Source organism: Falco naumanni, chromosome 8 (genome assembly GCF_017639655.2).
Source record: "Falco naumanni isolate bFalNau1 chromosome 8, bFalNau1.pat, whole genome shotgun sequence".
Lineage (NCBI taxonomy): Eukaryota > Metazoa > Chordata > Aves > Falconiformes > Falconidae > Falco > Falco naumanni.
In genome coordinates this window covers 31,309,547-31,324,086 of record NC_054061.1, presented here as the reverse complement: position 1 = coordinate 31,324,086, position 14,540 = coordinate 31,309,547, and the positions used below count along the sequence as shown (strand labels likewise).

At 38.4% G+C, this 14,540-nt stretch overlaps 1 protein-coding gene across 2 annotated transcripts in view; it reads right to left on the bottom strand.

The window, feature by feature from the left end:
* The window catches only part of DPP10 (dipeptidyl peptidase like 10), a 550,146-nt gene that overhangs the window by 7,352 nt on the left and 528,254 nt on the right, over window positions 1–14,540 (bottom strand). For both annotated transcript variants that reach the window (XM_040604442.1, XM_040604441.1), the window contains exons 20-25: window positions 8,713–8,907; window positions 7,098–7,152; window positions 2,773–2,872; window positions 1,991–2,049; window positions 1,830–1,902; window positions 112–185 (exon numbers count right to left, since the gene is read on the bottom strand). In XM_040604442.1, the coding sequence (XP_040460376.1) occupies window positions 112–185; window positions 1,830–1,902; window positions 1,991–2,049; window positions 2,773–2,872; window positions 7,098–7,152; window positions 8,713–8,907 (556 nt within the window). The remainder of the gene's footprint in view (window positions 1–111; window positions 186–1,829; window positions 1,903–1,990; window positions 2,050–2,772; window positions 2,873–7,097; window positions 7,153–8,712; window positions 8,908–14,540) is intronic.

Genomic DNA, 14,540 nt, shown 5'->3' with positions numbered 1-14,540 from the left:
TTGAGGTAATGCCGGCATGTTGTGGTAGGAAGGTTGCTTCCCAGAGAAGAAATAGCAACATGAGATTAAATTCTGAACTATGTTCATAGGAAATGTCACAGTTGCACATACCTGCATAGTGTAATTAACTCCAGCTTTTATTAGATGTTTAATTAGTTCTGCTGAATGCTGGAAGTGGACTTTCGCTGCAAGACAACAACATTTGGATATTATTAGAAAAAGCTACGCTAATATGAAATACTTATCTGTTAAAGCTTTGACTGAAAACATTTCCAACCTCTGTAATTCCCGGATCTGAAACTGACTATCTTTCTGGTCGGGAGTGCACAGCCCCGCCAGCAACAGCGATGCAGGGTGTAACAGTGGAGGTTTTGGAGGAGGAGTTGGAAGTCCCAAGGGAAGCCATGCTTTCCAGGCCCTCCTGGAGTGAGGACTCCTCTCTCTACCCTTGATTTACACACACTGCCGTAGTTTAGAGGTGTGTAAAACCATTCTGTTTGAACATCATGACAGTTTATAATTGGTTAAAGGAAAGCTCATCGGATTTTCTACGGCTTGCACAGGGTTATTACAGCCCACACTTCTTCAGGTAATGGGCTTTCTGCAGCATATCAGTAACTTAATCTTTTTGTGGTAAAACCAGGCAACTTTATTACCATGTCCTAACCCTGCAGAGCTTAGGCTGTAAGTAGGCTGGGCGGTGTCACTAGACGTGACATTAAGCAAGGGCAGCAGGCAATCAGAGTCCTAGTCTTGAACACAGTGTATTGCTCAGACATCTGCCAGAGTCCAAATTTCCTCGAGCACCGAGTTCAGAGGGGCAGAAATTGCTGCTGCCTCATACAATCAGTGAAGTCTGAGACCCTCATGCTTGCTCAGACACCCCATATATCTTTGTCCCTCTCCCCCCTGATCTGGGAAGAAACACTGCACAGCGTTTGCACCCCTGTGATTGCACTTGGGATCTGTAACATGGGTTTGACATGTTACACCAGGGTGACAGGCTGGCAGGGCAGGTGCCATCCTCACTATGCCAGCTCTGTGTGCGGCTACTCCCTCAGCACAGTGAAGTACCTATCCCTCCAGACTGAGGTGTCAGAAACCTTGTATTATCCCACATCCACCAGAAAAATGCCAGGGAAAAAGGTATGCATGTGATCCTGTACAGAAAAGCTTATTGTGGCACTGTCATTTGTGCCTGCATCAAAGCTCCTTCTTTAGACTTACATCAGTTAAGAAAGTTCAGAAAAATACACTGCAGCCAAATTGAAATCTGTAATCACAAATTACCTCTTCATTGACACATCTTATGATTCTATTTAAAGTGCTAGAACTTACTCTGTTTTACTCATTCTCTGTCTTAAACTGCTGCTAGTACTGGTGCTATTAAAATGCTCCCTATAGCTTCAGCTTCAGATGCTTTGGCACTGCCTTGTAATTAATTAGCTGAAAAGTTTAGCTTCCCATTTCATGCTGTACTTCACCAACTGTACTGATAATTCCTTCTTCAATTGTAGAACCTTTATGAATTTAAAATACCATCAAAGTTTTATGTTGTTCTATTAATAATTCATATAATACCTTTCACTAGAAATACGGTGGTCCACAAGATTTAAACAAATTAGAACATACAGCACCTAAAAGGTACAAATATTCAGCAAAGCATCATCAGTTTAGAGTTAGAAGTGACAATTAAATAAAACATAAAATGCTATCAGAGGGATAATGAAACTAAAAATGAACTTGCTAGGTGCGTGCATAATCAGTCTTTGAATGCCTGTCTATTAGAACCTCTGACTCCAAATGTAATTCCATCTGTAAATACTTACCATCAGCTGTCCCATGAACTATTAGCAAATTCGCTTCTTTTAAACCATGAAGATTGTGTAATACGCTGGATGCCTATTAGTCAAACACACGCAAAGGTATAAGTGAATTGCATTTGAAGAGTAAAATGGTCATTTTAGGTTGCTTATTTATGCTAGCTTACCTGATAGGTATTTTCCTCTCTTGACGGAATACCAAGGTATCTTTCTGAAAAAGCTGATGCTGTGAAAGTAAAAACAAAAATTTGTGACTTCATCAAAACTACTTCTATTTTAAAACTCACCAGTTCTGACCTAAAGTCAGGAGAAACTACTTAAGCCATGAAGTCAACAAAGTGGTGTTAATTTAAAACCAGAATGTACCATTTAAATATACAATTTAAAAAAGGTGGTTGTTTGTGTTTTTTTTAAAGAAAAAAAATTCCTCAAAACAAAACAAAAAAAACCCCAAACAACCCAACCCAACCCAACCCCCAAAACCCAAACACTAATAGATCGTTAAAGTAACCTGGCCTGATTTCCTGTGTGACAGCTCACAGTCCATAGCCTGTGCCCAAAACTTCAGATACCCAAATACCCTGTGACTGAATGTTGCCATGGTTGATATAAGGAATTTACCACTAACCTTAAGATCCATTCCTATTATAAGCCTTAATTCAGACTAATATACCTAAAGGATTCTTAGGAAAGGGGTACCTAACTGAATTTTAGTGGGAAATGGGAAATATAATTCCTTTGCAAAAATTACTGGTGTTAATATTATGTGTTTTGGTAAACTGTCCCAGTGTTAGCTGCCCTCTCATTTAAAGGAGAGAATGGAGATAGTGAGGTGAAATCTACTTGATGTTGTTACACTACCTGCCCTCAGGTAAAACTAATAGTAGCTCTGTGAATCAAAGATATTTTGAATAGACTATCACACAGGTGTAGGGCAGGGAACACTCACCATACAACTTCATATCTGTAATTGGTGCCACCACAGCTCCACACTTGAAGAGCCGTTCACTGGATTTCAGGATCATTGATGTAATGTAGCCACCATATCCCTAACAATGGAAATTATATTGAGATTTTTGTTGATTCATTCCTTTTTAGCAACAATAAAGGCCACTGTGCTAATCCGATGATACCATTTTACAGTATGTATTTTGTATTCGCAAGAATTGCTTTTAAAGGAAATGTAAACCTAGAGTTAAGAGTGAATAAAGATCTCATTTGATCTGGTCAGGATCTTTAAACTATGCAATTAATAGTGAGTATATTTCATTTTAAGCCCCATAATTCCATCATGGCAGACTAGCCTGTAGTTAGTGAAAGATTTGAAAATTACGGAAAAAACCCAAACCAAAACAAAAAAACAACGGTATGGCTTTTGAGAACACAGCCTAGACAGAAAGATTTGTACTCTGTTACATATTTAATGTAGATATTTGCTAATTACCAAGCTACACTGAGCATTTTGTTGACGGGACAGAGTGCACGAGAATGGGGGAAACCTGTGAATTGATTGCAGTATGTCCTCCCCGACACCGGAACTTTCACATATTGAATCCTATTGCTATTAAAGAGGTTTCTGCTACAGCATTGCCAAGCGTCCAACAGAGAGGTACAGATCCTGCACTGTTTTGCAGAAATAAAAGCTGTACGTAGCTACATTGCTCAGTATTATGTTCATCTCTGGATGCACTTTCTGGCCACAAGAGCATCCACTGGGCTGCTTCGTTACGAAGCAGGCAGCACAGACGGCATGAAGAAGGTGGGAGACGTGGGGCAGAACAGAGGGAGCTCTCTCCTTGCCTCACCACATTTATCTGTCCTTACGGCACATGTCTTCATCATCTCCCCTGCAAAGTTTATAACACACCTCCCTGGGAAGAGTTGTGACACAAAAGACAGTCAGGAAAGCTTTGCTCTGCATGAAAAAATGAAAGCTTTAACTTGAGACAACAGATTTCCTTGGAATGACATGGACGATCCTTACCTGTACGCTTTTCATCATTGCAGACTTAAAGAAAATGAATTCTGAATTGTGGAGTCTAGGATCAATGATTTTCTAATACATTATGGGCTCTTCAAATTTCTCTATTTGCCATCTTTGTTTTCCCTTCATCAGTGCTGGAAAATTGATTTTTTCAGGTATCTTTTTGTTGTTGTTGCTTTGTGTTTGGCACAATGCACTTCAGGAAGAAGATATTATCCCATGACAGGGAAAAGAAAAATGTAAAACACCATCCAGTCCCCAAAAAGAATATTGCGCATCAAATGCTCACAGAGTTTTCTCATAGACTTTTTTGAATCCTGCCTCCTCCTGCTCTTCATGTCTAAATATTTAACGAATAGATGATTTCTGTGGAAGAATGGAAGTATTTGAAAATCTTTTAATCTTAGCGAAGAAAAATAAGCAGAGATGAGTGTTCCTTGGAATCAACCTATAGTAAATGCAGATGGACACACTAAAGGAAATACAGGTAAGAGCTGGATTATCAAGAGAGTGTGAGGAACCGAGTTATCCCTTTCCCATAGAAATTCCAGCCGAGGAGCCCAAGAGCCACCCAGAATTGTCCATGCGCAGTAGCAGTTTTCACCTAAGAAAGAATTTCTGAGTGGGTACCAGTAACTTAGATAATTCAAAGAGTTTAAGAGAACAGCAACTGTCCTCTGCCTCTGGGTTCTCTACTTTTGATTTTGTTCAATATTCTGTTTGTGTCTTTCCCAGTAGCTCCACAGCACAATTTTAATCCCTAGGATAGCTATTGCTAAGTTATTTATTATTTATGCCATGTATTCATTAAGAGCTTGGTTTAGTTCTCATGGGATTTTTTTTTTTTCCTTTGTGCTTGTGCCCTTGCTTCCAGACAGGCTTTCCAGGACAAAAACTTTACACAGTGAGCTCACATTTTCAGAAGCACTTCACAATGACGGTGCAGTAAATAGTTCATACATCCTGGTGCAAGGATATACGTGCCTCACTCACGGGCTGGATTTCTGTGGTTACAACCCAATTGCTGTATTTTCAAGAAGCTGGATGGCTGTGAAGTTGCAACTTATTTCCAAGCTCTCTTTCTGCTTCCATGAATAAAAATGCAAACAACGTGGAAACATAATTTGCTGTCTAACAGTTCAGAAAGGCCCTGGGATTGTGCATCACTTGGGCTTGTAACCCCTCACAGAGATAAGCAAGGTGGCACTGGCAGATTTCCTGGCAGTCAGAAGTAGGTATTTTCCACACTGTGGCCTTCTGGACAGTCTTGTTACATTACTGATTGTGACAAGAATTTTATTTCTGTGTAGTTCTAAAACCTCTTAAACAGCTCCCCGACAATGTTCATGAGTCCAGCTTTGTGAGATCAGCATTAGGCAATTCCAAAGTCATCTTATTTTCAAGCAATACGCATATTCTGTTTCCTTCAGTAAGCCAAATTTAATTCATAGAAAGAAAAGAAAATAGTTTTCCTATCACATTGTTGTATGTAGTAAAAAGGAAATGAGTTTTAAAGATTTTTAATTGACTCTAAAGTAAGCAGAGTGGAGGAAAATACAATTAACCCTAGGTAGCTGTTAAACAGATATTTTTTTTCTAATTCTAAAACTAACTTTTAAATGATGGAAATTTTGTTTGACAGTAGAAAGCAACTCTGAGAAATTAACCTGAAAAGGGCAAATTTCCATGAATTCAAAGCAGTGTTGAAGCTAATAGAATTTCCCAGTTTTCACTCCTTGCTTTCTCACATCTCCAATTTTCATTCCTCAATCTTTCTTTGAGAAAATAAATGCAGGAACATCATCATCATCGTCAATAATATTTTGTGAGAGAAAAAAATTTTGGGGTAGCCTTTGGCAGGTATGTAAAACCATGTATACCTGTATGCTGTACAGTAATTGTCTCATCACATCACTGGTAGGAAACAAGATACTACTGAATCTCTTACAGAAAACAAGTGGACATTTTCAAGTAGCAATGAAAAGAATTTCTGAATTCAGAAACAAGCAAGCAATTCTGGATGCTCAGTGATTTCATTACAAAAATAGCACTTTCAATAGTTTGTGGAAAGAGGATATGAAGAAATATAGATGCTTCTACGCATGTGTACTTTGGTATACATATCTGTAGCAGGCACTAAAATCTCAACAGAAACGTGTGTCATCTCGTGGATAGGATTAGCCCTTCTTATACATCCCCAGCTGGAAAATCTCTGGCTGCTGCCCTATGAACCAAATACTGCTTTTGATACTGCTGAAATTCTTTCAGTGACAGTTTCTTTAGCTCAAGGAGTGTGGCAGGAGCTCAAATCTTTCAGAAAGGTCGTGTTCACGTCAAATGCTAATAGTAGTCACAAACATTAACTAGTCCTCAAAATGCTACCATGCAGGAGGCAAATATCAATATCCTCATCTCACACTCAGACAGATGGGTTAAATGCCTTGCCCAAGGCCATGCAGCAAGTCAGGAGCAGAATGGGGATGGGAATTAAGGATTTTTGTAGTCCAGTGCATGATGCTCCTATAACTGATGACTGGGGGGGCTGTCTAAGTACTTGATCATGGTTTTATTGTTGCTTTGAGGTCAAAGGCACAAAACATCTTCATTACTAAGAAAAAACTTTTCTTTAAAAAATAGGTCGTCATGCTAGTCCACAGCAGAAGCAGCAATGCAACAATTATGTGGTGTTTCTAATTGCTGTTTTTTTAATAGACATCAGTAAAATGCTATTTAGCTTGTTACTAAAGGTTAAGCCTTTGCCTTGGTCTATCTCATGTTAGAGGCAACAGCATGCCACACAGTGAAGCCAGCTGACAAAATAGCAAAGGCAAGATTTCCAGATGGTGCAAAAAGGAAGTTGTGAGAGTACCACGGGGCTGTTACTCAGCTAACTTCAAGGGTCAGTAAAACATTTAGATATAAAAGTTGTATTAGAAGGACGCTATTAATTTAATTGCAGCCCAAATATAAAAGTGTAAGAAACAAGCTTTCACAAAACCTAAGCCCATATTAAAAATTTCTAAAGAAAGCAGATGTTTTTTAACAAATACATTCTCCTGCAGATTCTGAAACACAGACACTGCAGTACCACAAAACAGATCTGATTGCTCTGAAATATCCATTCTGGGAAAAAAATAATAATATATAGAATATACAGTAAAATATATAAATTTTCCCCCCTCTTTTAATAACTTAAATTCCTAGGAAAATAGATAAATATATTTGATTATGAACTGATAGTATTTCCTTAATGAATCATGATGATACATCCTGTTATTTTTGCACATTACCTTTCCAAATATACTCAGTCTCTTAGGATCAATGAAGGGCTGTTTCAGTAGTGATCTGCAAGAAGAAAAGGGGGGTTTACTTTGGTAAAGTAAAATGGTTAATTTTACTTGTTGAAACTAGTATGTAAATAAAATTATTTGTACAGTAAGGAATTGTCATACATGCAAATCAGGTAGAAGAATAAATTACACCAATAAAAGTATTATTGCACGGGGAAATGTGATTTGCTCTCTAGTTCTTTCTCTGTACGGGAAACGGTGTTCCGCTCATCTAACCTAATTTAGATATCTGAGTTCCAGCATCTTTTCTAAATTGTCCATTTACATCTGCTCTTTACTTAAAGGAGAGAAGAGAGACACCCTCCAAACAGTTGTTCTTTCCCACCCTTGCTGGAAACCTCTCTCAGTCTGGGGAGAACCACCCTCCAGAAATGCCAGGATTTTCCACTGACTAGAGCTTAAATGACTGTCTTTGACCAGGTGCCTAGTTTTTTGACAGCTAAAGGAAGGTAAGATGAATGCTACTTCTTGAATCTAGATAATTATCCAAATAATTAATTCTCTCATCAAAGCCATTAATCAGCTATGGTGCATTTTATACAGAAAAGACAGAATAACCTGAGGGCAAAATCCAAGTGCTTTTGAGGATACAAAACCAGCCGCAGTACCTCCTCTCAGCCAAGGGCACCCTCCCTTTTTCCCATGCCGTGCATCCAAAAAGGCACCAGCTGTAATCTAGCCTAATAGATCTTAGTATTTGAGCAGAGAGCTCAGTTCTCACAGCGCAGCATATGGCCTACTTCTGATGGCCCTTTCGCAAGGGTCACCTTGAACTGGTCTGCTCAGTGCAGACCATCCCTGACCAACATGGACACTAGGAATGCTATTGCCCAGCTATGTCATGCCAAAGATGGTTGCCTACTCAGGAAATGGCTGAAGCATCAACCCCTTTCAAAAGAAGAAATAAAACCCCCTAATATCTGGCTTAAAATCTGTCTTTCCTCGAGAATCTCTAGAAAAAGTCCATTCAGACCTGGATACTAGCCATTTGACATGTGTACCCTGAGCAAAGAGCGTTGTCAAAATGATGTGTGATTGCTCCACAGATGGAAACGACTTTTCTGCAGCTGGTGGATTTACATCAGTCTAAGAATGATAATGCAAATGAGAAATAACAGGCATTAGCCCAAATTTTGCTCACATTTACACCACTATAACTCCATTTGGTACGTATGATTCCTCCAGAACTGTGGTGGAAATGAGAGCAGTAGCCTTTCGTACAGGCCTAAAATACTGCAACACAAATGCAGTTAAACATTAACATGTGCACTGCGTGGAATCTTCCCAAGGAATATAGACAAATACAAATTAGCTCAGCTGGCATATTTAGATTGCACACGGAAGGACAGCTTTATCAAAGAGAAGCACCAACACAAAAAGCAAACACCTCTGACCTTTCATTTGCTGTTTGTGATAAAAATATTATTGTTTCAAAATCTGCAACTGCATTAAAAATAAACATTAATGGTATTCACCATGCAAAGTTTCAGTTAAAAATGCTCATTCGTCAAGGTGGAAGCAGGGTAAAAGAGAAGAAAAGTTTGCACATACGTACTCTACGGCTGCTATTTGGTCCTTCACTTCCACTGATCCTAAGCATCGGTGAACCTCCTGTAGAATCTTAAGGCCTTGAAATCCACTCCCTCTGCCATCAAATCGAGCTACGATGACATTATCAGAGTTGACAAGCACTGAGTCCCAGTCAATGTGAAATTTATCTGTAACCAACTGGCTGCCTGGAGCTTCATCACTGCAAATACCAACACACCAGACACAAACGAAGACTATTGACAATGTGATGCACTTTGTCGTTCTCTTATATTTTGTTTAACCTAGATGGCAGAGTTCAGTCAGTTATGCAATTCTGTTGAATTATTGTCACTTCCATCAATACCATCACATTAGCTAGTGCTGGTATCCCTGCAGTAGTAGTAAGCAAAACAATTTCTTTAACTTTCTAATTATGTTATAAAACTATGTCACAGTGTTGCCACTACCTGAATATACTTTATACAAAGAAACAGAAAACTAAAGCACGTAGTTCTGCTTATAGGTTAATAAAGTGGAAAAAACCCAACCCATAATCACTAACAGCTAGCTCAGGTCTGAGAAGGCTCATGTAGAATTTAAGTCACACTAAAGAGACAAAAAGAAAAATCCATTCAATACCCTGATTATGATTTTGTAGGATATATAATACTATTAAGAAGGATGTCACCTTAGAAAACAAAAATAATTGCATTATTGTATCCTTGAATGGATTTTTTGAAATAGGGTACAAAGAAGACTAAAGTGCACACTGGAGAAAATTATATTTTCTCCATCGAAATTCATAGCAAGAAATGGATGCAGGCAGGAGTGATAAGTTTATTTTATGACTGAAAAAAAAAAGGTTGTTTACAGCAGAAAGGCGGAATAGAATGGGAGAATGCAGTTTCTAGAGGAACAATAAGATTTTCCATTGAAGCCAAATATACTATTTTCCTTCCAAAGAAAATAAAATGTCAGTTTTAAAAGGGAAGCTCGTCATTATTTTCCCCCAAGATAAACACAGAATAAGAGAGCAGGCTACCATGAAGTTGTACAAAATGCAAAATACTTCTATGCAGGTTGCATCTGCCAGTTGAATGCAAATTAAAATGTAAAAATGTCTGTGCTGGCTGTATGGAAATTAGATTGGACAGTGTCTGTGGGAATAACCTGTCTAAGGTGAAAGAAAGATGAAGACAGAAATTATTATTTTGCTAAAGAGACTTCTATAAACCTGAGAGGAGGAAAAAGAGATAAAAATCTACAATAACTAATGTCATATATGTACAATAATATGCTGATTCAGTACCTGGTTTTGGCTGTGGATAATATAGACCATCTTCAAGGTAATCATTCTATCAATTAGCAAGCATATAACGAATACATATGTTCTCAAATTCAGTCAGACTTACCTATGTAGTTGCTATATCATGCACTGAAATCAGGATTTGGTTAGAGACTCAGTCACAACATATTATGCTCAATTCACCATTATCTTGTGCATCAAGTTTATATTTGGCTTTATAAAAAGAAAGGAAGGCATTTTTTTTTCTCAACCAATTCAGTTGTGATTACGTTAACTGCTAGCAATGCAGAGCAATGAATTTTGAAACACTGATTGTCAAGTAAGGTCTGCAGAAAACACACAATTCAGAAGTATATTATCATTATTATTTACAATAAGAGCAGGAGCTGAACAATTTTTTTCAATTTCTACTTATTGTACAGAACAAGGTTTTCAGAAGCACTCTACATTGACATAGATATTTTCACAGAGCTTTGACCATTACTTCCAATTGTAGCAGCCTCAGAGCAGTTATAATTACTTTTTTTAACTTCTTCCAACTTTCCACAATAAGATAATATGTCAGAAATATCCCTGTTTGGTGAGGTATATTTCCAACAGTTTAATGCACACCACACAAGTGACAATATCAGGAGTCAGCCTGCTTCGCTCCCACCTAATATAAGAACCAAAAAATGCAGCGTTTATACATGTTATATATCCAGGTTATATATCTATGTGTGTGTGTACATATATGTATTTATACACACACATTATATACCTAGACACTTGAGAACAGGGGAAGAACTGTTACAGCTTTTCTTTATACCAGAAAGTGCTTAAAACCAAAATGGAATTTAGATGGAAGATGACACCCTCAGATCTATTAAGAAAGGAACAGCAGACAGAACCTCAGCGAGATTCTCAGTGGGCAAGGACTGACAGTGATGTTTTCCCCAAGTTCCTTCTCTGGAGGGCATAGCTAGGCTACTTTTAGGTTCAGACTTTAAACACTATACATCTTCTACTCCTGCATGATGGGCTGTTTGACATATTGCTTTTGGAAGCAATTTTCCAGTGGCTAATTTATTTCCAGAATGTCCACATAAGTAGTCTGTGACAGGCATTTAAAGCCATTTCCATTGAGGTACATGTCAAAATTCCCATTAGCATCAAAAGGTCTCTACTCTGCTGCTGCTACTAAAAAATGATACTGATTATCTGAGGTGTGCTTCTGTCCTCCACAGAGAGACAGCATATATTCTATGCACCATTTAGGCCCCACTTCTAACCTCTTAAATGGGGGTTAATCCATTCTACAAGTTTGTACATCACCCTGAGGACTCTGTAACAAAGCAAGTTTGTTACTACAGTGCAAGAATAGATGCATAGCTTGATTTGTGAAGTTTGTCCCAGGATTACAGCTGTTTCAAAGATCAAGTTTTGTTTTACGCTCATCACTACTTACAGCCTAATTATGATAACTACTGTTCAGTGGTACTCTTCATAGTATTATTTCGTGACCCCACTAGCAAGCCTGGAAGAAAGTCTGTGCCATCTATGCTTGGGTGTCACATAAACACAGATGTGTTGTTTCCACCTGACTCTGGATGGCCATAAGGGAACCAAGGACTAGCCAAAGCACTACAGCAAAGCCCACGCCAGCAGTGAAAGGGCTGCATGGAGCTACAGGCTCTTCAGCATCACTCATGCATCATCTTAAGATGCTTCACATTAAGAACACATCATCTCCAGAGTCAAACAACAAAAGCACAATGATTCAAATGAAGACTATGTCTCATTCTTCCCAATTCATTTTGTTTCCCTGTAAGTGACAGCACTTGCACTTTCCCTTTTTTATTTTTGCTCCTGACTTTCAAGGTTTGGAGCTACCTAGCGTGTGCCTTTGACAGCAACGACACCTGGGATTATGAGTCCACCGTGGCAGCACAACTGCTGACGACTCGGGCATACTGCTGAAGTTCACCACTGAGGTACCATTTAAACAGACAGAAGCCATCAATAATATAACAATATCATTGACCTTAGTGGGTAATTTGTATGCTTTTTGCAAGGCAGTTGCAGACATCTCAGACTGTCTGGAAAGAGAGGCAGCTCATCGTAAGTTCATATATTGCTGAAAAGAGAAGAATCTGTTCTTTCAGATTCTATAACCAAACCCTTAAACTAAAGTCTCTGTTCACGACTTGAGTTACAGCCTACGGGGAATAATATCATGTTACCAGAGGCTGTTGCTGCTGTACTCTGAGCAGTATTCATCTGCCATTCTGCGATCATGACTGCAGCAAAATTTGTTCCAGGTTTTGCACCATTTAAAAACTAAGTGGCAAGATTTTAAATAAGAATTTTACAAGTTACAGGGTTGACCAAGCTGGGGGAGAAATTTTTTTTAAAAAAAACATGGCAAATAACTGCTACCATGACTGCTTAATTTCCTTCTATTTCTGCAAGACAGTGCATTTGATGCGGTATAGGGAAAAGGAAACTTAATAGCAAATAGGCGAGAGAGACTACAACTCAAGAGGATTAAATCTATGCAATGAAATACCACTGACAGGAGTCATCTTTTGCTTATGGTGAAAATGAGCAGGGAAATAAGATAATTTTGCAAAACTTTTGTAATAGAAAAATCCACTTCATTTTCAGATTTCACGAGCATCTCTTTCACAAGCACACCCATCATTACTGGTCAAATATCAGGGAACATGAATAGCCTTAAACATGCAGGACTAAAAATCCCAAATGTTTTCTCTCTGTTCATATACCCTGTTTAGATATAGCAGACTGCAACTAAAACCAGACAGCATGTTTACAACTCCTCCCTGCAGATATGGCCAAACAAATTCAAACGCACCACCAGAAGTGATTCCATTACTAGGGTAGAATCATGTGAAAGACAGGACTCAAGCGGACAGCACAGTACAAAAAATAAATTTGTTATTCTTAAAATATCTTTCTGAAACCCTTGAGGCCAAAGACCTTAAGAATGAAATTTTGAGAACAAGAGATGTGACACTGTCCTGTGTCATAAGAAAAGGAGGTGAAGTTTTGAATCTCCTCCTGCCTGTTGCTAAGGAAGATTAAATGAGTGTTTTATTTACGTAGGAAGATATGTACTGCTGCGGGGGAACTGGGAGTAGGGGAGGCTGAAAGAAGGCGGATCTTAGCTTAGTGACTCCCCAAGCCTTTTGTGGGGACAACACCACAGGGAAAGGGAGTGAGCAGATCCATTGCTGCCCATAGCACCAGGACAACTACTGCAAATGAAACAGCTGGAACGAGCCTCCAATCTACCTCTCTTTTAGCCTAAGCTAAAAGAGTTCCCCTCTAGGCCCTGTGAAATATTAAAGTTCTCAAGGAACGGGGAAAAAAATTTAAAAGAGTAAAAAAACCCCAATCTCTTCATCATCATCTGCATTGGTATTTACTTTGATGTAACAAACCCAAGAGAGCAGTGGAATAACTGCTGCACTCGGCAGAGGCAGGTTGGATACAGGCATGAAATGGATGCTTTGCAAAGCAGTTCGTGGATCGTTCATGCAACTTAGGGATGCCCCTAAAAAGTGAACTTTGCAGCTGTTTTACAGGGGAAGAACTGGCCAAACAAAGAGGCCTTCAGGGATGCCCCCCTTGCAAGCATATTGCAATCAAAGTAGTGGAATCCACCACATATTTTTACACTTCACCATGCAGCCAAGCATTGCTCCTTCACTTGCACCAGCTGCCAGTTTAAACAAGCAATATCCTTTATAACTAATGAAAGGTACAAGGCAGCTATTAATAGGCAAAGTGTTACCATATCTCAGATCTCAAATATTTCCCAACACTTGCATTATGCCTTTCTACATTTCTTCTAGTCTTTTAATGAGTTATTCCCAAAGCTGTAAAAAAGTCTTCACTTCCAAGCCTACTGTCTTATCTTGCTATCAGTCCCCAGAGTGTATTAACTGGAGGCATAAACAGGTTTGATGGCCTCTGCAAGGCCTAAGACTTCCATAATTTCAATAACGGGTGAAATGATTCCTGTTTATTACCAAAACGTAAGAATACAAGTAAACAAACAAACAAACAGAAACCTCTTGTAGACAGTTCACTGTAACTTTGGAGAATACCTGTGTTGTTTTTTTTCTTCTCCTCAAAGATCAGAACAATCTCTCCACTGATTCAGTTTTACAATAATTGGACAATTTTAAATGGCGTTAAATAATAAATGCTGACATTTAAGATACATTATCTACAGATTTTGAAGGAATGAGGTTAATTATGTTCTAGAAAAAATAAAGAATGATTATCACCTCTCATTTTATTACCTAGATTAAATGCCAGAGACTTTACTTAATCATTTCCTGTATGTGTTACCAAGGAGTGTATCTTCCAACTTCTTTAATGAGAAAGGTGAACCATAATGAGAAAATCAAGGATCTGAATTTTAAACTTTGATCTTAATTATATAGAAAAGAGATGATAATCATTCTTTCAGGCAATTACTGTACACCTCTCTAATCTATAGCTACACTGTATGTATTATATCAGAAGGAAACTGAATG